A 24296-nucleotide genomic window follows, 5' to 3' on the forward strand; every position below is an offset into this window, starting at 1 on the left:
AATTTTTCGAAATATTTATATTCATCGATATATTTGTCCTCCATATTGTTTTCTTTCTTTTAAATAAATAATTTCTTTTAAAAAAAATAATAAAAGAAATTTAATTATTTAATTTTAATCAATTATTTAATTATTAAAATTTAAAAAATGTTTTTAAATTCTTTTAAAAAAATAATATCATTCAAAATTTTACTCTTAGAAGAGGAATGTGTTGAGAAAAGTATTTAACGATAAATAATTCGCCAATGAATGGGTTGATCGGAAATAATTTCATTTTAAAAAATATTACCATCGAAGAGAGATTGCAAAGTAGGTATAAGTTAAGACTGAAAAATAGGAAGAAAAAAGTGTGGAAACAAAGAGATGTTCCCGAACGTGATTCAAACAAGCAAATATAATAAACTTAAGGAGAGATAAGGGAGATTCACAAATCCTGTTTACATTTGGAGAAAATTTCTAAGGAATTTAGTTTCAACTTGGGCACAAAAGAATAAACGAAGAATCATCGTCTCGAAATCGAGTCGATTAAAATTACCTCGACTCTTCAACCTATGATTTATCACGGCTCGAGCCGTGATAACGATTCGTAATCGTGCCAATGTCCACGTGAAACGTATGCTATTTCCTCTAAAAAAAAGAAAAAAACAAAGAAGATTGCGACCTCGTAATTCGAAACTCGTTTCGTGCAACTCGTAAGCCGATATTTCGATGAATCAAGCGTATAACGATAACCGTTTAAGACGAAAGAAATAAAGATCTTGCTTAGCTTAGGATAAAACATTACCTGTTGGATGCGATAAAAGGGATAACGTATCTCCCTGAGCTGGAATAAGGCTGCAGGGGAGTTGGAGAAAAAGCATTTACGAGGTGGACTGTATATGGGTCACTAAAAAGTGGTTGTTGAAAGTGGAAAAGTTGTTCAGCGCCTATGTATATATATATAGTCGTTGAAGAAAGTAAAAATGATACATATGCATATACTATACGGGGGAGGAAAGGGAGCTCTCGAGAGAAGAACACTTTTCCACTGTAAAAATGTAATTTTCAGTTCTACTACCCTGCATGCAAATTATTCTTTCAGAAAGTAGACGGACTACTTTTTTTCGAAGTCGAGTTCGTGACGCTTTGCGATTTTAAAAATTACGAGAGAAGGTCGAGTTTCGAACCACCGTTGAAAAATCTCTTCTACCTTTAAAATTGCAACTCCAAAATATTTTATCATTAATTATAAAACGTGTGTAAAAATGTTTCGCTAAGAGATCTCGACGAGAATTTTAATCGATCATTCCATCGATCGTTAACATCTTAATTTCAGGCCAGAGTGAAATATGTCGACGCAATGATGGAGAATGATCTACCATTCGATCCATTCCCAAGAATTTATTATGCAAAAATTCTTGCGACAAATACAAATTCGATCCGATTCCTCTTCTAATAAAATAAAATCTTTGCAATAGCTGAACATATAATTATCATCATCCCTCATCCATCAGTTCATCGACTAACGATTATCGAAGCTCGACTGATTGACTCGAGCAATTAATCAAATTCCTATTTCGAATCCCTGGATTAATGTCGCCCTCGTCGAAAACGATTTTCGAACAAATGGAGGCAAAACCGATTCCATGGTTTAATAAATTTTTTTTCTCGCGAAAAGGGACGATTTCCTATTTTTTTTTATATTGTAAAATTTCTCGAGGTTACCTTTGCAAAATTATCCTTTGAAAAATCGGGACGAACGGAGCAAGTTATTTTGGAAAAAAGTGGATAAAAGTGTTTCTATCGGCATACAAATCGAATCGAATCTATAAAAATTAATTTCACGATTCGCTCGAAGAAACGACGTGTGTATTCGTTTATTCACAGAGTGATGAAGTAATTTAACCGATTCAGGTTTACAACAGACATTTATATTTTATTATTCAAAGGATTAACCTTCGTTAATTTCCTTTGATTGTTACTAACACGCATGCACTTGCGCAAAGGAAATACCAGAATTTCTCCTATTATTTTATCTCGTTGAGAAAGAAAAACGAACAAGTAAATCCCATTACATTAAAAGTTACCAAGGATGAATAATATAAAAATTTTTCGAAATTATATTATACAAAAATATGTCTGGAATATTACGAAGTATTAAATGATTTAATCCAACATTTCAATTTTATATTCATTTTATATTCTACGAATTCTTCGAATATCTAAACTTATACAAATTGTTTCGAGTATATCTCGAATTCCGCGATTCCTTCGATTGACACGCCAACAATCGGGGCCATTTCTGGCGGGACACGGGAACAAAACGGAATTTAAATCGCGGTAATAATAATACATATACATACGCGTGTACGTATGCAACGGCAGCGTACGTTTTTGGCCGTCAAAGAAGGCAAAGGCCGACGCGCAAAGCGATGTAGAAGCAGAGAGGAGCCGTGGTGTGGTATTCGTGACGAGAGGCCGAGAGCAGCATATCGTTAACGTGATCGTTAGCACAAAGAGCGCGGTCGAAGAATAGTAAAACCACATAATTAAAGTTTTTTCTTTCCCGAATAATCGTTTATCGCCCCCCCCCCCTTTTTTTCCTCGAGAGCTCGCTTCGAATAGAATTTAGCTCGTACTTGACGCGATCGAGAATTTTATTTCGTCGTTGAGAAAAATGGATACACGCTCTTTTCGAGAAGGTTCTTTTGCTTGTTGCTTTAGCGAGGACAGAGCGTGGATGAGATCGAAAAAATATGTATTTGTTGCGTGAGAAAAATGTCAAGAATCCTTCCTCGATATCGAGGAGGAGGTTTTAATAATTTGTATGCGATACTCGCAAAATGGAATCGTGTTATTGAAATTTCACAGTTGGAATTCTGGAAGCGTCGATAATTGAAAGCTTACGGAATCGATATTACGACCGTGATTACAACATTGATTGTACGAGGCATTGTACACTTTGCGCGAATACGTGTTATGAAAATGAAGAACACGTCATTCCTGTGTGTCCTTTTTCGTTTTCTTTTTATCCTCGTTCACGAGAAAGAGGTCGTCTTAATATATTTCTCTGTCGGATAAAGCCCAGAAAAAAGAAAGAAAGGAAAGAAAAGGGGATTAAGTTTTAGAACAAGCAGGTATGACGTGGCAAAAATTAAAGCCTCTCCTAAAGCTGATGAGTCATTAATGTATTTTTCACGGAATGAAAAAAAAGAAAAAAAAAAATAGTTTATCTTTCTCATCTTTCTTTTTTTTTTTTAAACCGATTACCACGAAAATTCAGAAATTGTAATAATTTCGAAGCAGGTTATGATATTTCTTAAATGAAGAAAAAAAGAAGGTAATTAATTTCTCTTTTAATCCTATGTTTAAAAAAAAAAAGATAAAAGGAGAAAAAATTAAAATTCAATAATATGCTAATTTATGAAATATTCACATGCATATGCATATAAAATCAGATAATTACGCGGCCCATGATCATGTACGTATGCAAGTTTATATTACCCAATCGTTTTTCCAAGCAATGATTTTATTTCGAAAACTAGAAATTCTGTTCGCAAGCATGAACGAACAGTGTGGCGACGAGTTTCGAAACAATCGATAAGAGCCCGCCTTAAGAATTCTCTGGCCACGTACGTCACGCACCTTTCCACGAACGATAAACCTGAAACGAGCGTGTCGTTCAAGTTCGACGAAATCTGCGACAGTGAAACCTGTCGAGAAGCGACAGTGAGTGTACCATCGAGAGAATCGGATCGCTTCCGGTCACTTCCGCTTAGTCGAAGATTTTAATGGACGAACCGATGAGCAATTTCGTCCGTTTCATTCGCAATTAAAAATTTTAATCGTCATAAAATATTTTAGATCTCTCAAAGTTTCATGGAAGAGTTTCACGAGGAATATTGAAAACGTTCAATGTTACTTTGTATTCGTCGTAGATTGGCGAATTACTTAGCGTTAATGTTAATAATGAATCATCATCGATCGATGAATCAGTGGATTATCGATGAAAATTTCAAAGTTAAAACGAGAATTTTAATTCTCGTGAGATTTGCATTTTTAGATTTAGTCAGAATTAATTCTAGTGAACGATCTGACCAGTTCTAGGTCGGTGAATTTTACGAGGAAAATTCTTAGAGAAAGCTAGGGATATTCTTGGCTCGCTAAAAATATTACTCGATTAGTCAACGTTTTAAATTCGTCGAAAAATTTAATTTCAGAGAATTTACGTATCATGAACGAAGAAATTCCGATTCGTCAGACGTGTCAAGAGAATATTAAAAAAAAAAAAATCTGTCTTTCCATTTTATTTCTTTATATTCTATCATATACAATATATAAATAAATTCTTCGAAGAGATTGATATTGTTCCATCAACCGGTTTTTGCAAGAGAATCTTGCAAAATTGTTTTTTTTTATCGTTTCGAAGTATGCTAACGATCGAGTAATATAAGTGAATCAATCACAAGGATGATCGATGTCGATCAAACGAACGATCGAGGAACTGTAGCGATTTCATTTTTCTAATTGGAGCGCGGAATCGCGAGACGAAAGGCGTTTACTAACAGTGAGACGATACTGTTGATATCATTAATAGTATCGATATGTGGTTGCGGTTAGACCGGAATGCACATGTGTTATTTTCGATGTGATTAGGAATATTCGATAATTGTGGGTGTAAAATAAACGTAGGGTGTTTATTAGATCGAAAATATGTTTTTAGAATGATTATGTAAGAGATTTTTTGACATGATTTGATATATATTTGAATAATTATTATCGATAAAAAATGAATTAATGGAAATTATTATAAATTATATATACCGAATATATATTTAATGATAAGATTTTTAATGATAAGAGTATTAGAGTAATTTGAATATTTGGAAAATTATTGCGTATAAATTTGAACACGGAAAAAGTATAGCAAGAATATTAATGGAAACGTAAGCTTAATGTTTAGATGGGAAAGGAAATTGTATCTGGCATGTTAATGTTAATTACACTGATAATAATAATAATTATGATTATTACGTTAATGAAGATAAGGACGATTACTTGAAATTGCAAATATAATAATAATAAACTGATATTACAAAAAAGAAAAAAAAATTATTAAGATATCAATATTAAAAAAATTGTTAAAAAATTATCGCTATTTAAACATAATTGAAACGATAACCGTCATAAACATGATTAATTTCGTTGAAAAATCCAATTATTCTTTTTTAATTAAATAAAATCCGACATGTTTAATTAAACAAACATATATTTCCCAGAATAACGACTTAAATAACTTATTGCGGATAAGAGATGAAGTAACTTCCTTTTCTTTATTCTTTAACTGAGAATTCCATTGTCATATATTTGGAATACATAAAGTCAAAACCATTATATGTTCAATATCATTTTATATCTTTCTATCTTTTTCCTATTGTTATTAAAAAATAATGTGCATTTTCTTTGAAATACTTTTTTATTTTTATGATCGATACGATAGATTTAAATAAAATTATAATAAATTCTTTTTTAAGATTATACCCAAAATTTTCTAATTTATTGGAATCGTTTACTTGAATCTTATTTTTTATGATACATTTTTGTTCTTATTATTTTTATTAATTACATTTATTAATAAATAATTAATAAGTGTAATTAATAATTATAATTTTGATTTTCATCGATTTGTAAAAATTGAAAGAGTTCAAACGTAAATATTATATCGAAATTATAGGAATAGAAAATAATACGAATAATATATAATTTCCTAATAAGATATTCATTGCCATTATTTATGTATCTAGTTTCGTATACGCAAATAAAAAAAAAAATAAACTATTTCATTATGCCTTCAATAAACATTTTAATTATATATTATATATCGTATCTTATTGCGACTAGTTGTAAAACTTGGAATTCTAAATATGTATATTTTATCAAACGAATACGATTCCGTGCAAGTCAAGAAACTGGAAACCCGTTTACTGAAACCCCAGTATGCAATATTATACGTAAGTGAGACAAACCGGGATCGTGCGTTCAAAATAATCCGTTGGAATTCGAATTAATCGATTTTGCTGATATTATCGATGAACTAACCTGTCATCCGTCGCTAATTACCACTGACGTTTATTACGTTGAAAAGAACTATGGATGTAAGTGTATAATATTGACACAACGTGATGTGACATGAGGAACTTTCTGTTCCCACAAGACGATGTTCTTGAACCGGCAACTATGAACCGCAAATATTTGTCTTTTCCACGCCATCTTGACAGGAGTGGCACACTGCTCCAACATTCTGATAGTATTGTTATATTAGATCACTATTAATACAATTCCATTTAATTTAGCGATATTCCCAACGAAATTCGTACATTTTAAACGAAATTTTACAAAACGATCATACCACACTCACGTTTCACAAGATTCGTAACACAAGGTTATTCAACGAAAAATTTCGCAACCAGAATTTGGCGGTTACTAATGCCTTGAACTTGTCACTGTTAGTAAATCGATATAATCGAACGGTTATATCTCGCACTTGCAATGTACTACGTGAAACTTTCGATAAAAAGTGACGAATTACGTCAACGCGTTTCACAAATTTCTCTATACAGACGAAACGAGTTTACGAAACAAAAAAAAAAACAGAAGAAGTAAATTTGTTGGAGTATAGTTTACGCGTCAAAAATTCTTAGAATAGACAAGCAAAAAAACTCGTGTCATATAAACAGAATATTCGCTTTTGACCGTGAGCAAAAACACACCGACTGTGTGTATCGAAAGAAACGGAGTTTCAGGTTGAAGGTTACGTTCGCAATACGAGTGAAATAATGGAATAGTAGTATATTGAAATTGTGTTGCTTACCTGATTTAAAGTCGTAGGAATGATGTCAGGGGTCTGTGGTAACATTTTGTCGGTGATCTATGGTCGACTGCCCCTCGAGTCAAAACGATCTTGCAGCACACGCGATCGGTAGCATAATATCCGGATCAAAGAACGGTAGAAAACACCTTGACAAAATATACACAAGGAATCGATCACGAGCGATTCGACACTAATCGTTTATCACTGACCAATTTATATATATATATATATATATGTTAATGCACTACTTAATTATCACCTGACGGTCTTTACGATTTCTTCGATAAAATAAACTGATCGTTTTAGCGTTCGTCGTTTATGAAAATACCATTGATTTTTTCCGCGACAAAATTAAGCGCCGAAGCGAAAGAACACTTCCTTCCACTACGGAATCATGCGCGAGACTGACGGGTCCGGGCGGTGTAGCTGAGGCCGAGCATAACCGAACGGTGACGGAAATAACCGAATACCTATCATCCCCCCGAATACGCATACACCATGGTATTTCTGAAATTTAATCGCTATCGACTACCGATGAAGGAATTATCATAGGAATTGCTCCAATTCCTATTGGATATTAATAAATTAACTCTTTTCCGAGAAAAAGATCTCGTTTAACGAGTAAAATTTTTCTTATGCTTCAAGAACAATCTAATTATACCAACAATTTAAAAGTTTTACATTGACATTTTATTTTTTAAAAAATTCTAGATTCGACAAAATCACACGAAATATTTATTGGAAAACAAATATCGACTTATATCGATACAGATAAATTCAATTGATAGCAACGTATTGTTAACGTAAAACAAGTTAATCATTAATTTTCTTCTTTTCTTAATTCTTATCTTTTATTATCTATTTTTATTAAATTAATATCGTTCTCTTGATATTACATATCTCTGATGTGTTCATCATCATTATTATTATTATAAATTATAATAAATAATATTACTTTAAATAAAGTTGCATATTATATACTATCTTCGATATTACGTAAGAGTTGATTAACCTAATTATCAATATAACTCGCTTATGTAACTTATATATATATATATAAAATTTATTTTACTCGAATAAAATTAATAAATTCAACCAGTATTGAGAACTTGCATCGAACATACACCAATTAAATATTCCCATTAAAATACAATATCAAAATAATAATTTCCAAGATATGAGCGACTACGTAACATTCTAATTCTTCATCTCTTTAATCTCTACTATTTCTCCAATAACATTCCCCATTATTTTTCCTATTCTTCCCATTACTCTCCGTCATTTTCTAACATTCCACGCGGGTTAAGGACGACGAAAACTGTGTCACGTCGTTATTACATTATCGTGCACAAATGCGCACGTTTTCTCACCGTGAAAGTAGCCGAGATTAGCGAATTAAAACCGACGTAAGGGGATCTCCATCCGATACGTGTTGCACGGGAGCTGTTTATCCTACGAAAATAAGGGCTTCGTTTCTGAAGGAAGAGTTTGGTCCTTCGTCAGAAGCTCGTTTGTATTCACTCTGTAATGGTTGCCTCGCAGGACGCATAATAGTCGTATCTAAAGAGTCGCCTTGCAGACGACAAATTCCTTTCTCCGGCCGCTTCGGCCGTACATGGAATTTAAACGCCGCTTCCACGAGACGAACCTTTGAAATTCGCGGAAACCTCGTTGAAAGATCAAACACTCGGGCTGACATTACGAGGGGTCGTCGGTTGTGAAAGCGACGGACGAAGCAAAGTGGAAGGACGAGATTAAAACAGGACCATCGGTGAAACAAAAGGGCTCGGTTAAAAATATCGGTTACGTCAACTGGACTCCTCGAAGTTAGTAGTATTCGGTCGCAGTTTGCAGAAGCAAGTTGTTGCATTTCCCTTTCAATTCATCATAATAACGTGATCCAATTTTTAAATCGTTTTTTTGAACTTTATTGCAAATTTTATTGTAAAACATAAATTGTTGTTAACGAGCGTTTTTTTTTATGATGCTTTTGTCTGACGTATTTCAGGATTAAATTCAGGTTATTTTGGGAAAGGTTATTTGAAATTAATCTCTGCGTAGTTGTGAAAAGTGTATATCTCTTTTTTTCAATCTTTATGCTACCGAATGGAAAGTCCATGAAGTCCTTTTTTAAATCCAGCCACACCTGTTTAAAGTGCGATAAGAACGAAGGTTACATCACGGGTATGAGTCAGAGGAATAATTCTTGTTCGACGAATTTTATGGATCGATGTTTCAAAATGAGTCCTTCGCCGTGGTTAATGTATCGGAAATGAGGATACCTGTTACCGAAAACGGTCCATCCAAATTCTCAGGCCAGACCATTCAATTATAACTCCTTTCAAATCGACATTCCTCTCTTTCATTAATCGTTCTTTTAACCGTCTCAAGATAATGCGCCACACTGTAGAAATTTGTAAATACGATACTTTGAAATTAAAATAATTAAAAGAAACTTTTATAGAGAAAATTTTATCGTGAAAGAAAATCCAAAGAAACTATAATGTTGTTGATATTTTCATCAATTTCGAGGAATTGAGAACAAAATTAAACACGGAAAATAAAGAAACTTGATTACAAATTTTTAAAAAAAAAAAAAAAATCACTAAACTTTATACCTATTCCTGGTCTATCCATAACCACTCAAAGTGATCAATCAAAGTCTACAAACTTTCCACTTTTCCATACATCCCAATTTCCCCATTTCAGTCTAACAACAATCGGTCTTCTTTTTTTTCAGCCTTTACGCAACATAAAAGATAAATTAATTACAGAAATCTGCTCGGATCGATAATAGGAACTACACTTCCTATTGACTTTCTACGGCCTACATTTTATCCGCAATAGAGAACGGTATTATCCGCATCGTCGAGCCAACGACTTCCGATATATATATTACCTCGAATTCCACGGGAATTGCGTGGAAGAACCGGCGATAATTCCAATGTCTCGTTTACGTTTACGTTGTTGGCACGGATCGGTAATAGCGGCAGCCGATGTATCCTAAGAGGAAGAGCTGGCGCCGCGAAACCTCTAGAAGCCTATCCATAAAACATGCCCGCTCGAATGAGTTGGACGAGGAGCGAACGATTGTGAAAGGAGCGAGATGGAAAAGGCTAGCTCTGAGACAGAAGAAGAGAGCGAACAGTGTGCCTCTCTTCCCGACACTAGCTTCTCTTTCGTGGCCACCTAGAAACGTTTAACCGAAGGGCGCTCGTTTACGCGGAGGGTGTAACGGAGGGACGTTAAGACAGGAAGAAAGATGGAAGATGAGAGACTGTTCAACGGTAACTCGTGCTCCGTCGTGACGAGAATATTCACTTAATCAGTTGTTGAAAAAGTGACCGGTTAAAAATTTCCGAGTAAAATTAGTTCGAGTAATTATTTACGATTACGTACGTTTATTCGTTATCGTTGAGTTAATACATTCCTTATATATAACCTCGACTTTGTTGTTTGCCGCTATTATCGAAGCAACTCTTAATTATTTTATAATAATATTAACTTTAATTATTAAATTTTGCCCATCTTAATCGATGTGATGATGTAATGTATAAATTTTCAAATTTTGTTTATTCGTAGCTATTACAGTTGATCCATTCCTCGCATAACCTCGACTTTGTTGTTTGCCGCTATTATCGAAGCAATTCTTAATTATTTTATAATAATATTAACTTTAATTATTAAATTTTGCCCATCTTAATCGATCTGGTGATGTAATGTATAAATTTTCAAGTTTTGTTTATTCGTAGCTATTACAGTTGATGCATTCCTCGCATAACCTCGGCTTTGTTATTTGCCGTTACAGTTATTATCAACTCTTAATTATTTTATAATGATATTAACTTTAATTATTAAATTTTGCCCATCTTAATCGATGTGATGATGTAATGTATAAATTTTCAAATTTTGTTTATTCGTAGCTATTACAGTTGATCCATTCCTCACATAACCTCGGCTTTGTTGTTTGTCGCTACAATTATTATCGAAGCAACTTTTAATTATTCGTAACTTAAATTTTGCCCATCGCTGCACTTAATCGATCGACCATGTGGCGATGTAACTTTTCAAGTTTTTTTCATAATTTCTCGCGGCATAATTATAATCCGATTGTTAAAATTTTGCGAGAAGAGAATGTATATACATATATATATTTTATTTCTGTCGTTGAATCGAGGAAAAAATATATTTTTCTAAGGAGAGGAAATATTCGTTTAATGGATGTCAATGGTCGTTGGCCGATGAAATTATTTCATCTGGACGAGCCGTTAAAAGGAAGATGGCAACGGCGATGCATACTTTGCGCCATGGGTCGGAATTAAGTACGAAAGGACATAGCAAAAAGGAGTCGAATGGTTCCACTTCGAGCTCGTGACTTTCCTTTCTTACGCGTTATATCTTGGCGCGCATTAATTCGTGCCACGTTTCTTCTTCGATATAATTGATCCACATACCGATCCAAGTGCTTTTAGGCACGAGTGGACGTCTTTGCGTTTACGAGTGGACTTCTCTTCTTTTTTAGACCTTAGACCCTCATGGAATGCGCGAACTTTCTTTCTTTACTTCGATTCTAAACTTTGATTACTCCTACAAGGAGCAATATTCAAATTTCACAAAAAAAAAAAAAAAAAAGAAATCTGCAATATAAAATGATATTTATATTAAAAGTTTCTTGTATTCTGAAAACACGGAGGAAAAGTGGAACACTCGTTGTTAATAAGAAGTTTCTACGGGAAAGAGTGGAAAATAAACTTTAATTCCGGACTGTTTGGTTGGCACGCAAGGTATATAAAACCAGACGTTGGAATCTTGGTAGTGCGAATCAATCTTATTGCCAGTCTCGTCTAGTCTGCTTCTGGCAAAAGGAATTCCTGGAATTTTATCAGTGGCGTATTCAAAAGCTACACTCGCTCGTAACAGCACCCTACGAACTTCGTTGCAAGTAAACGTCAGTATCTGTTCACATCCGTGCTAAATGTTTTCCTCGTAAAACTCGTCTAACCTTTTAATTTCTATGAAAGATCTGATTGTCGATTTGATTTTTTGTTCCCAAACGCTCGCTAAAAAAAATTCTTTACTGGAAATGGAGACTGAAACTTTTGAAACTTTTGAAACTGATGTTACTTACTCACGGAACGACCAAATAAAATTAGGAAGAAAAAAATATATCGTGTACGTGGATTGATTTTAAGCACGTTACGTCACTGAATTTTATCCCCGGTTTGGTAGAAAAAAATCTACGAAACCGGGAGTGGATTCTTGATCACTGGAAGGAGGGACGAGAGAATGAGAATAGATCTTCTCGTTTTTGCCTTCAAGGAGATTCCTTCAGGTGCGCCGAAATTACCCTTACCCCTAAAGGAAGCACACCCGAACAAAAATACAGCATTAATTATCCTCCGTTTGTCACGTTGTTGTTCGTCTCGTCAACTAAAAGGTACCTCTAATTAACAATTGGTATGTACAACAATAAAAAAAAAAAATATCAAAATTGGAAAAATTAAATATTTTTTACAAAACAACGACTTATAGATTATATAATATCATTACGATTGTGAACATATAATTTATCTCGATGGAGGTCTTGCTAGAATATAATTCACTTTGAGAAGAAAGATTAATAATTTTATTTTCCTGATAAATTATATATTTATAACTACCTAGTTGTAATTGCTCATTATCTCTACCTTTTTTATACGTAACGATGTCTCGTCCATCAGATATTATAATTAAATCCACAACTGTTTCGATAATCTATCTATCGATTCGCCCCTCCTCCCCTCCTCCTGGAGAAAAAAGAGAAAAAGAGTTTTCCAATACGGAACGGAATTAAACAACCCCCAACCAAGTCGTCGTTCGTTTCCATCTATACCGTTATACCTTTACTATTATAATTCCTTTGTTGAACGTCCCTTTTATACAAAATAACACCTCCGCCCCGCAAATTCGCTTTTAGATCATCCAACGTACGACATCCAACCTTGCGTAATTTACTTTGAGGGCTCGCAGCGCTTTTTATTATCACGATCCCTTTGTAATTTATGTTATTCGATAAAACGGGAGAGACTTTTCTTTTCTTTTCTTTTCTTTTTTTCCTCTCTTTTTTCGTGACCATTGCGCGTCAATTGCAAAAGTCCACCACCCTTTCGTCGTAATTATCCGCAAAACGGAGTGTAGGCGAAGGCGAAGGTTCAAAGTTTCATTCCTAATTGTTCCTAAATGTCGAAGAAACGCAAAGAGGCGATTTTCCACGACGCCTTATAAAACGCACACTTTTGCCCAATAAAGAGCACAAAGAATATCTTTTCACGCGTGTCCATTAAGGAACGTCGCGAATCGTATTGAAGGCTCATTTCGCTTAAAAAATAATGGTTTTCGTGTTGAAAGCTCGGTTCAAAGCTCTTAATTATTATTTTGTACGATACCTTTATCACTCTGTCTCGCGACGAGTCGAAGCAATTATCCGTTACATTCTGTAAACGACCGATTGTTCTGGTTTTAATAAAGCTTTGTTTGAAAGCTTAGCTATGTAAAAGTGATTAAATATTACAAGATCTTTTTATTTAAAATCAATACACGAATTTCGCAAAACTCGACGTCCTTCGATGGAAGGTTAAGAAAAATTCTGTTCTGAGGTGAACAGAAATCGCTTATTATCCGCTATTTTTTTTTTTTTTTTTTTTAAGGGAAAAATATAACTATCTTAGAGATAAATATAATTAGGTGATTTTGAAGGAATAGAATAATAATTCGATTCTCTTCGGTTTAGTTGTATTTCATTTTATTCTCCATTTTGCGTACCTATGTGCGTGGATAGAACAAGATCAAGATAAGCCCTCGTTTTGGAAGATAATTAGTTACAATGGTATAGTAGATATTAGATTTATCGATACGCATTCCAACACACATCATCATTTTTAATACCACGTCCCAACTTGATTCGAGTTACTCGAACGATAACGATTTGACCGGATCCGAGACGGAAAGTTTTTCCTCGTTTTCAAGTCAAATTACCCTCCACTTGAATTCCAATTTCCGGTCGCTCGTCAAATTCAAGTAACACCGACCGATCCGAACAAAGAGACGCTTTCAACGCCTCGATCAAACTTAATCTCGCCACGTATGTATGCACGTGCGCTCTTCTCGAGCAATCGGGAAAGTAACAAGTGCATTCTCTCTCTCTCTCTCTCTGACGAAAAAGGAGAGGTTAGTTGTTCGAGGTGCGTTGAAAAGAATGGAAGTTGGCCAAGGAACGAACGGTTGAGCAGATATTCCGCTTCGTGTATAAACTGCCGATGGCAAGGCCACGACTAACGGCCGCCAGTCTGGCGTCGATATTCCCGCTTTTGCACACACGATCCAACGATCCGCCTCCGGTTCGCGTGGCTTCCTCTTTCGCCCGCCTCCCCTCCTTTGTCCTCCCGTCGCCGCTGATCCAAACAGCGTGGAATCATGGTAATTCAACTTTACGACGCTCGCGACACCTTCGAGATCGCGAGAATCATTTAGGAAGAAGGGGGGAGGGGAAAAAGAAAAGCGACGTGGCCTCAGGCGCTTGAAAAATTCGCGACTCGCACACGACTCGATCCGCTGGTTTAATTAATTCCACGCGTATTTGACCGCTTTGATACGAAAAGATCGCAAAGTGGATTTTAATAGATGTTTTTTCGCGATGACGTGTTGAGATAAAAGGAAGAATTGCTCTTTTATTCTTTTTAAAGGAGAAACTTACTTCGAACAAGATTTTTCGTCTCTTCTTCTTCTTCTTCTTCTTCTTCTTTGTAAGAATCGTATTTAAATTTCTCTAAAATTGTGAGATTCTTGTTACACTTGCTGTTTCGAATTATTCGTAGAGGTTATACATTTTCTTCTCTTTATATCATATATACGATTGAATCGGAAACGAGCATTGATTTTCTGTAAAGAGAAATACAAATTTTCCTTCCTGTAAAATAATCATGGATAAAATGTTGATAAATTCGCGAATAAATGTTTGTAAGTTTGATATTATCATGAGTTGTTTTACACGCGATGCAAAGTTATCGCGAAAATAATGTCAATCGGAATCAAAAATCAATCGTACGACGATCGTTCATTATGTCGCTATTATAATAGAATTTGCCCCGATATTTGATACGAGGGATCAGATATTTAATCGATCCGTTTAGCTAATGTCGAGACGTCAAGATAACAATGTTTGGGGATCGGAATGTTGCATCGAGCTGGCGAGATATAATTCGATCGATCGATTTTCGCGATAATTGAACTCGAAACGGAGTTTCGGAAAAATAATATTCTCGACAAGATCAGACTTGTCAAAGCAGTGAGTAAAATCAAGGTTAGGTCATTTACATGGAACTCGCGTTTTTAAATTATTGAAAAATGATAAATTACGACGAAGAAATATTTTGCACCGATTGGTATTCCTTACTAAAATGAACAAATACTGTTTAGAATATGTACGTTATAATAAAAAGAGAAAGAAATGTTGAGGTTTACGTCCTCCGCGAAATCGGGAGGTTAATGAAAAATCTACACAAGTAAGTGATCGTTTAAATCTTAATCTAAGCAATACATCATTCTTCGATAATTAATATAATATAAATTTTATTCGATCTAACAGTAGTAAGATTCGTATTACGTATGTATATACATCATCTTTGAATATTTATCAGGTTAAAATTTGAAAGAGAGTAACGAAAAATGAGAAGAATATGTAAGGATCCAACATGTCCGGCAAACCATCCTTGTATAAAGTATTACTAAAAATTATTTATATATATATATTTTTTTACACGTAATGTAAGTTTTATATAAAAACATTATCGTTCAAGGAGATATAATGCGAGTACTTCAACAACTACGTTAATTAATAAGAAAAAGAAGAAAGAAATAAAAAAGCAGAAGAAGAAATTGAAAAAAAAATTGAATAATTTAAAGTATGTAGAAAAAAATTTTAGCATTTCAATCTTTTTTAAAAATTGTTATTACTTGAAGGAATGAAGAGAACGATGTATTAATTTATGTCTAAAAATTTTCATTTGATTTCTAGCAAAAAATGTCAAACTACGAAATCCATAGAAAGTACTACGTCATTGTCGATATGTCGGTGAGAGGATGATAAATAAATTATAATCTTTATTTCATCCATCTACTATACGAAAAGGAATAGTTTTTCTAATTCTTTAAGATTCTTATTTCTATTCTCATTTCTTTAAATTTTTTCTTTTGGACACAATTTATCTGTCTAATATCTTAATCTTTGAATTACAGAACAAAAACCTGCAACGCGATCCCAAAACCGACCCCAAAAATAATATGTCAATGTCCCAAAAGAATAATTTGCAAAGAAAGTAAGGCAAAAAAAATAATTGATAAAGTAACTCCAAATTCACGAAAATGCATAAAGATTATAGAACAATCAATTTCTTGTAAATGCATTAAAAAATCCAGTTCAGAAGACTTAAAAAAATTGTGCAAATGTTCGTCAACGTGCACATTTCTTTCAAAATATAATGACTGTTGCTGTATAAGGGAAAAAGTAATATATATATATCGTTTAAAATTACTCATTATTTTTTACAAAAATCATAATCATTATATTAAAATCAAGAAAAAAATTCATTCGCGACAATATTCGCGATAATACGATCTGATAAAATTCAATTTTTATTTTAGATAAAAAAGAAAAAAAAAGATTCGATAGATTATTGCTATTCTAATAATAAAGAAAAGCCGTTTAAAGGAACATTATGCCCAAAATACCGTGAACAAAGGTTAGAATCATTAACATAATAAATATTTTTATATAGTATACGAAATAACGTTTTCATACTTGAAATTTAGTCCAAAGAAAAATATATTTGTCAAAGGATTCTCCAGGTTACGTAATAAAATACGAAAATTTAGAACTCGGTATGAAAAATTAACATAATCGTAACATGATTATTGACAAAGTATTGCTAATAATTATTTTTATTTTAGTAAAAAAAATAAAAATGAATATATTGAACACCGATGTTGCGGAAATTCTTTTCGAAATCAAAATCGAATTATGGTAAATATTTGTGAAATTATTGTGAACACGAAAATAATCTATAATACTATATTGAAAAAAAAGTAAATTCGTATTCTTTCATTTCAGGAGAAAAGGAAAGTGAAATTTTGCTAAATAAAGGTAACGATGAAAACGGTACTTCTGATAAATATTTCGTCTATATTTGCTTACAAAATCAATATAGCTACTCAAAGGCTCGATGTATAAACGAATAGGGTTTTTTTATTGTTGGTTATTATATACCACGAAATCCATTCGTATACAACGAGACTAAGAGATATTTTGAATTTATATTGGTTTGTATAATTAAGTAATAGTGAATGTAAATTATAAATCGATAATTTGTATGAAATATTAAATAGCGTCCAAATGTCGATCATTTCTTACAGGATGTATAATAAATTTAAAGATTCCTTTATGTTAAAGAAAAAAACGGAGAAAAAAGTACATCGCCAAGCGAAGGACGCAACGTAAACGATAAACAGTAAACAGTATATGTTTGATGTTTTCAATCACATATATATATATATATATATAATTTATATATATATAAATTAATGCTATTAAGCCATGAATATAAAATGGTTTAAATATTTAACGTACATCTTTATTTTTACGATGTTAAATAGTCCATAGACATAAAGAAATTTCATACACATCCGTAAGACATTATTTTTTACAAATATTCTAGAAATTGTAAACCTGAGCTTTAAAAATTGATTTTTTTTCAAATGAATTAATGATTGAACTATATTGACATGTTATTTTTCGCAGATATGCCATGTCGTAATTTTGTGAATAAATATGATAAATAGATATAGTTGAAAAAATATAAAACAATTACTGTAATCTCTCATTTGTAATTCTGTAACAATAATCTAGGTTTTCTATCTCGTCTATAAATATAATAAAATGTTTCTCGTGACTCGCCCAAGGCAGTGATCGTAAATGAAGAAAAATGTCATGATTATTTCTAAGGCATACATACTAGAATACATACTGGTATATATGTATTCATTTATCATTCAAACGACACTTTATTAAATACCTACACTAATCTACACTGTCATCAATCATCCTTTCTTCCACTGAAATGGAATAAAAACATCTCTGGAGCTTGTTTATTGTTAGAATATATATCGTCGGTCTCCGAAGCACCAAGCTTCAAACATCCTGCTTCGATGCGAAGTTCTGTGATATAATGGATCGAGACAACGCTCGCAGATGATACATTAGACTATTACATAACGTACTATATTATCTTCGATACATTGGAATGATCAGTCTCTTCTCACAGAATTGGCTCTCAACCGTTTCTTAACCAGATCCAGCCGATTGTCAAGCCAAGCGAGGCAATCACATTTTTATACATGGCATGAGATATTTAGTAAGAGTTTAAACAATTCGAGTAAATATGTGCTACAAGCGCCAATAATTGGCAATTCTAATAAGATATTTTTCTCAATACCATTTCTGGTTCTCATTGTTAGGGAAGATATATATATATATATAAAATATATATACATAAAATTATAAATTCACCGTGTACTACGTCTATTTGCATTACGTAATTGCTTTTCAATTTCAAACTGTCGCAAATCTGCCCTTTGTAAGAAATCTTGACGTTCTAAATATCCATCCTTGCCTTTGTTATGAGTACTAATTTCTTCCTCCAAATTCTCTTGTTTCTTATAATTATCCCAATCTAGTTTGGACTTTTCTAACGTACTAATTTTCGCCTTCTTTCCTAATTGACCAAGGACAGAAGAAATACCCCCTAAACCAGCCCGTTTGAAACCTCTACCTCTTCCAGATCCTCTACCCGCAGGAGATCCAGAATTTCCTGTTTTCTCAGAATTCTCAGCAGAGGATAGAGATATTCTTGCTTCTGCCGAATCTATGGAGACTTCTTTTTCTACTTTTACTTCTTCACCAGCAAATTCAAATACTTTAGTTATTTTTACTTTTTCTTCCACTTTTGGCTTTTCTATAGATGGAGATCTCTCTTTAGATTTATTTGTTACATTTTGTTGCTTAGGTTTAGGTGTCATTGCTTTAAAAAATACAAAAAATATACAATATATATATATACGTATATATTTCATTAATTATAATTAACTAAGTATTAAATACATAATTGAAATTAATTACCTGTGTCTTTCATAAAATCAGCCCAAAGAGAATCAGCCCTTTTTTTCTCCTCTTCTTCGGTAAGTTCTTTTTTCTCGATAGATTCTTCTTTTTGTTGTTTTTCCTCTTTTTCATCATTCTTATTCTCTGTTATCTTTTTCCTTGTTCTTCTACGCTTTCTAATTTTAGATTTTATAACTTTATTTTTCTTTCTTCCTCTTTTCTTTGTCGTTTCTCTTTGGTTTTCATCATTCTCATCTTCAGGACCACTCTCTGCATCACCTTCAGATTCTACTTCGGATACTGGCTCACTATCTGCACCATCGGGAATATAATCTTCATCATCTTCATCAGAATCAGAGGGCAATTGGTGTTCTTCAGTCATATTTAATTAAAATTTTATTCGTAATGTAACTGTAAAATCGTAATATTGCATTCTTACTTAGAAATCGATCTAAATTAATTAACATAATGTTCTTTATTTTTTTCTTCATTATATTAACAAAGAAAACTTTCGCGTTTTACATTATTTCGAGTAAAATTTTAAACAAATATTTAATTTAGAAGTTTTTACAAGTATTTATGTAACATTCATTAAAAAAAAATGATTTAAATAACACATAAACAATTATTGATTTTGTAATATTGAACTTTATCATGTTTCGTATACAAATATACAACCTAACCTCTTTAAAGTACATAATTACATAAAAAAAATCAGTATCAAATAATTTAGTTATTGATTATTACTATTTTGGTACTTACGAATTTTCTCCAAAACACGATCTTTCTAAGCTAAAAATTCAGTTAGACAATGAATCACCTTCGGGAACTTTCGTTAAAATATTCCGAATATTTTATTTCCTTTGTTCCTTTCCAATTAATTGTTATACATGGAAAAATTTGAATTAATATTATTAATATTTTACAAACACGCAAAGAAATACCACTACACGTGAGAAAATCACAAAAAGTAACGACCGAAGAACACGAATCGACTCGCGATTCGCAAATGCATTCGTATATCATCAGCCATTTTTAACTTGCTCCACGAGCGCCTTCCTACGGTAAAATTATAAACTACGATATTACGTTCAAATTTGCAACAATGTACGTATAAATATATTATATTATTATAAAAAAAATTATAATTAAATAATAAAAAAATAACACTCTTAGATATTTTACGTACCTTTTACAGATTTCTGCGATCGAGAATTTGATTCGGATGATTACAGCGTCGACATCTATATGCAAATATCCCCATAAATATAGAATACAGGTGAAAACCATAAGTAATTTGTGATTTTCTATCTAATACTTTTTTGTTTATGCCTGAAAATCCTTTCTTTTATAAAAACGTATATTTATTCAATAAATATATTTATTTAAAATATTATAATATTTATATATATTTATTTCTTAAAATATAATTTAATTTAGTTGTCAAGTAATAAAGAATGTACAGCGTAAAGAAACGATGCAAAATTCCAATTTTTCAATGAAATTCGATCTCATTTTAATTTTTATGCTTTCTTTTTTTTTTTTAAATTCCATTCTACACGGGTGCATAGTTACAAATACATGTATATATATATCTTGAGAAAGAAACATGACCAATTACATAGAAATGTATCAAATTGCGAAGGAACGAATTTGTCGAGCAATAAGTCAACTCCTGCTTCAGGATGTTAAGTGGGATCAGCAGGGTCACCGCACACCTCATATTACAGGATCCATTTCGAATCCTCCTTTCAACGAAATGGTTGACAGCCCGTTTACAAGGATTTAAATACGATTAATGGATCGATTTTTTTTTTCCTTTTAATAGAAATCTCTGAATGGGAAAAAGTAGTAATATTAAAAGATAAATGGAATAGAACCTTAGTTTCAGAGATGATTTAATCAAACAAATATTAATATATATGAATATATATACATATCTAATATATAATGCGCGCGTGTTTGCACGAACTGAATCTTCTCCGTTTAAATGAGAAAAGAGCAAATTGGATCACGATTCGAATAAAAATAAAAATTCTTAAAACGAATAATCTTTTTAACCTTAAAAATCAATTACACACCTTTCGTTTCTAAAATTAATCGCGATCTAACTTTCGATCCGACGCACAACAATTTGATCGAAAACGAAGAAGATCGTAACTTAATTAAAAAAAAAAAAATACGACATCCGGACATCCGGAGAAGAAAAAAAATCAGAGCAAAAGTCAAATTCCACACGAAAAGGAAAGAAAAGAAAAGAGAAGAGAAGAAAACACGTATTCGTGAATACGTACTCGGAAAGAGGACGGAATAGGAAAGGATGGACCAGGTGGCTGCAGATGACGCAGTACCAAACGATTGGACGAAAACCCCCAGGAAAAGCGAAGTAGGAGGACGAGAAGTGGCCAAGCCAAGAAGGAAGACACTTCTCGTTGTCGAGAAAGCTCCGCCCGATTTTCAGAGGCGTCCCAAATCTCCCTCTTCCCTGCCAATCTTCGTTTTCTTTCCTCTTCCTTCCTCCTCCCCTCTCGGCGCCCTCCTCTTCTTCTGGCCGAAACTTTTCACGTACAATTAGTTTCGCGCGAGCGTCGCGATCCATCGTGACATCCCATTAATACGAGCCGAGGGGAGAAAAAAAAAAAAAGTCAAAAGTCTCGTCGCGGAATAAGGTGAGCTATTCCATCTCCTCCCCCCCCTCTCCCCTTCCCCCCTGCCAAGTTTCACTCACTTCGCGAAGAAAATCGGTGTCGCGGTGTCGCCTCTTCGACGAATCCTCCATTAAAATCGTATTTCCAGAACCAATTTTACAACGTAAATTTTATTAATATTATTTTTTTATTAAATTATATATCGAGGCTGTCCATTGTTATTCTTCCATCGATACCAAGCACCAAGTTCCAACCAAGTTCTTCAATAAACGAACATTCTCAAATATAAAATAACAATGTCGCGGGTGAACGAGTTCGAGGAGGATTGAAAAAACGATACAATTGGTAAAAACGGTGGGATTGAACTAATGATTGCAGAAGATGCCACGCAAGCGACGCGCCTCGACGCCGACGTTGGAAGCGGACGAAGACGAATTCGCATCCGAGGGGAAGTACAGCAAGGATGATTTGGAGAGCCGTGCGCCGAGGAACGCGGCTAACGCTAGGGAACGGGCTCGAATGAGGGTGCTAAGCAAGGCGTTTTGCAGATTAAAAACGACTTTACCTTGGGTACCGGCCGACACGAAACTCAGCAAATTGGACACCCTCCGCCTGGCGGCTACGTACATCGCTCATCTTCGAGCGGTTCTCAGAGACGACACGGACGCGCATTCCGAGACCAGATCTTTGTCTTTGGCTCTAGTAAGTTTTTATTTGAAAAAGAAAGAAAGAAAGAAAAAAAAAAAAACAGTTATTTACAATAATTGTCTGATTGAATTGAAAAGAAGGACAACAACGATCGAGGTTTCAAATTTTTCTTACGGTTTTTAATCTGACGTAACGATCTCGCAGATAATTTATTCGATATATATTATTATTCGATCTTCAAATCAAATTTCTTCTTATTTTGTCTTGATTTGTTTCATATGGTATTTTGTAATTTTTTTTTTATTTTTAACTTACACAAATGGGTCATATATCGCAATATTGTTGACGAAAAATTATTATTATTATTATTGTTATTAAGAAATTTCGAAATTTTAAACAGCAAGCGGAAAATAAGTGGAGCAAGGTATTTTTTGTTCGTTTTTTGTTTCTTTTTTTTTTTTTTTTTTTTTTTTTGCATAATTGCAATCTTTCGTGTCACGATTAAAGAGCCGTGAAACAACAAAGAATCCAGGTGGATCCAGTCGGCGTCATAACGTCATTTTCTTAGAGACGTTCTCTGTTTACGTCTGTCCAGGTGGATCGAATCACTTTCAAAGCTTCCTCCACATCCTTTTCCACCATTAATTCTAAATTAGTACCATTATTCGAAGAACGATCGTTTATTCCTTTTGCATTCAAGAATCAATCGAAATTATATTTTCTATCGATCCAATGATAGAATTATTAAAAAAAGAATTACATAAATTGAAAATTATTAAAAAAAGTATGCGATGAAAAAACGCATAAAAGGAAAAAAATTTTTTAAATTAAAATATCTACTTCGATGTGATTTTGAAAAAATTAGTAATTAAAAAGGGAAATTTTATAAATATCTTTCTTATATTTTTGTCGTAGTCATGGCCGTTTACTTTTCAAAGTGGTAACTCTTCCATGTTGATGAACAACAGTTGTAACGTATCATCGTCAACTTCATCGAGTCCTAATCAGTACCGTGGTCAGCAGGGAGCACACGAGATCCAGAATTTCCATCATTCTGGACATCATCAAGCCATGTCACTACGTCATAATCACGAGTCGCTTTCCTATTTCTAATAAAGCTTTTTTATCGAAGGGATATACGAGAAAAGAACATTCTGTTCGTGAACAAAAAAAAAGAAAAAAATTTCTTCACTTGCAACAGCGTTATTATATAAAATCGTGAAAATGAAAATTTATATTTATTTCAGAGTGCCTTATCTATCTTTTTAATATTTATTGATCTATATTCATTTTAAGGACATTTATTGTAATATCTTTAGATTAGATCACATTATTGTAACCAAAGCGTAAATACTAGTCCAATAAAATATTTCTATACAGTTATAAACTGCAATTATTATGTTTATTATCTTTTAGAATTATTTTCACGATCAACAACGCGAAGAAAAATTAAATATAGAATTGTCTTAATAATCATACATGGTATAAGATTTTTTAATTAATAATTTTATTTAATTTCAAAAATATTAATTTCGCGGAAACTTCAAAGTATTGTTCGAAAGAAAAAAAAATTAATGCGGCTTCCGGAATGGAAACAGAGGAAAAAAGACGTGGTAAGGAAAGAAGGATAAAGAACATCAAGTTAAATAAACAGCACGAAGGGCCTTTTGTGTAAACCTGAAACTAAAATAATATATCTCGTTCCATCTACAAATCGACCAAAGTCGAGCGTAGATCGTTTAGGGCCCTCATATGTCAATACAAACCACCTCTCGGATTTTATGAATCATATATTTCTCCACATTTGTATATCCTCGTTTCTTACAAATGTTTTTCATTTTTATTTTACTTTTAACTACTTTTTACTCTATGAATTTCTTCATTTCACGCGAATTATCTTAAAGGAATTTTCTTCTTAAAGAAAACTATTATATTGTAAGAGATATATTAATAATTTAAA

At 33.0% G+C, this 24296-nt stretch overlaps 4 protein-coding genes across 9 annotated transcripts in view; 2 read left to right on the forward strand and 2 right to left on the reverse strand.

Moving 5' to 3' along the window:
* The window catches only part of LOC122716492 (breast cancer anti-estrogen resistance protein 1), a 116648-nt gene extending 109410 nt beyond the window's left edge, over positions 1-7238 (reverse strand). Inside the window, exon 1 of the mRNA XM_043939619.1 lies at positions 6851-7238. Coding sequence (XP_043795554.1) covers positions 6851-6895 — 45 coding nt within the window. The 5' untranslated portion in view covers positions 6896-7238. The remainder of the gene's footprint in view (positions 1-6850) is intronic.
* The window catches only part of LOC122716497 (transcription factor 21), a 30012-nt gene extending 6283 nt beyond the window's left edge, over positions 1-23729 (forward strand). The window contains exons 1-3 of one of the 2 annotated variants that reach the window (XM_043939630.1): positions 21483-21709; positions 22067-22390; positions 23252-23729. In XM_043939630.1, the coding sequence (XP_043795565.1) occupies positions 22070-22390; positions 23252-23449 (519 nt within the window). In that variant the 5' untranslated portion in view covers positions 21483-21709; positions 22067-22069 and the 3' untranslated portion in view covers positions 23450-23729. Of the gene's footprint in view, positions 1-21482; positions 21710-22066; positions 22391-23251 lie in introns of those variants that run through there. The other variant, XM_043939631.1, reaches the window with a different exon arrangement.
* LOC122716496 lies at positions 6045-17432 on the forward strand. Of its 5 annotated transcripts, none has more exons than XM_043939627.1 (10): positions 6045-6134; positions 15305-15390; positions 15526-15606; positions 15685-15789; positions 15903-15959; positions 16124-16391; positions 16529-16626; positions 16697-16765; positions 16835-16907; positions 16995-17137. In XM_043939627.1, exons 3-10 carry the CDS (start codon positions 15554-15556, stop codon positions 17019-17021), a joined length of 750 nt encoding a protein of 249 aa, XP_043795562.1. In that variant the 5' UTR covers positions 6045-6134; positions 15305-15390; positions 15526-15553; the 3' UTR covers positions 17022-17137. The 5 variants fall into 5 exon arrangements, with proteins under 5 accessions (XP_043795562.1, XP_043795563.1, XP_043795561.1 ...); XM_043939628.1 differs by lacking the exon at positions 6045-6134 and adding an exon at positions 13615-14631; XM_043939626.1 differs by lacking the exon at positions 6045-6134 and adding an exon at positions 14663-15188.
* Positions 18446-20073, reverse strand: LOC122716494 (craniofacial development protein 1). Its single transcript, XM_043939620.1, has 3 exons — positions 19803-20073; positions 19059-19451; positions 18446-18960 (listed from the first exon to the last, which is right to left on the reverse strand). The coding sequence occupies exons 2-3, from the start codon at positions 19420-19422 to the stop codon at positions 18446-18448; spliced, it is 879 nt and encodes a 292-aa protein (XP_043795555.1). The 5' UTR covers positions 19423-19451; positions 19803-20073.
* Positions 23730-24296: the final 567 nt, after the last annotated feature.

Source organism: Apis laboriosa, unplaced genomic scaffold (genome assembly GCF_014066325.1).
Source record: "Apis laboriosa isolate Shangri-la unplaced genomic scaffold, ASM1406632v1 scaffold46_cov150, whole genome shotgun sequence".
Taxonomy (NCBI): Eukaryota; Metazoa; Arthropoda; class Insecta; order Hymenoptera; family Apidae; genus Apis; species Apis laboriosa.

Excerpts from the sequence above, each read along its gene's own strand:
- LOC122716496 (XM_043939627.1), top strand. The coding sequence starts at position 15,554 with ATGAGAAGAATATGTAAGGATCCAACATGTCCGGCAAACCATCCTTGT. Across the intron at positions 15,790-15,902 it reads AAAAAATTGAATAATTTAAA|CAAAAAATGTCAAACTACGA; the intron begins GTATGTAGAAAA and ends TTTGATTTCTAG. Across the intron at positions 16,392-16,528 it reads GTTGCTGTATAAGGGAAAAA|ATAAAAAAGAAAAAAAAAGA; the intron begins GTAATATATATA and ends TTTTTATTTTAG.
- LOC122716494 (XM_043939620.1), bottom strand. The coding sequence starts at position 19,422 with ATGACTGAAGAACACCAATTGCCCTCTGATTCTGATGAAGATGATGAA. Across the intron at positions 18,961-19,058 it reads TGATTTTATGAAAGACACAG|CAATGACACCTAAACCTAAG; the intron begins GTAATTAATTTC and ends TATTTTTTAAAG.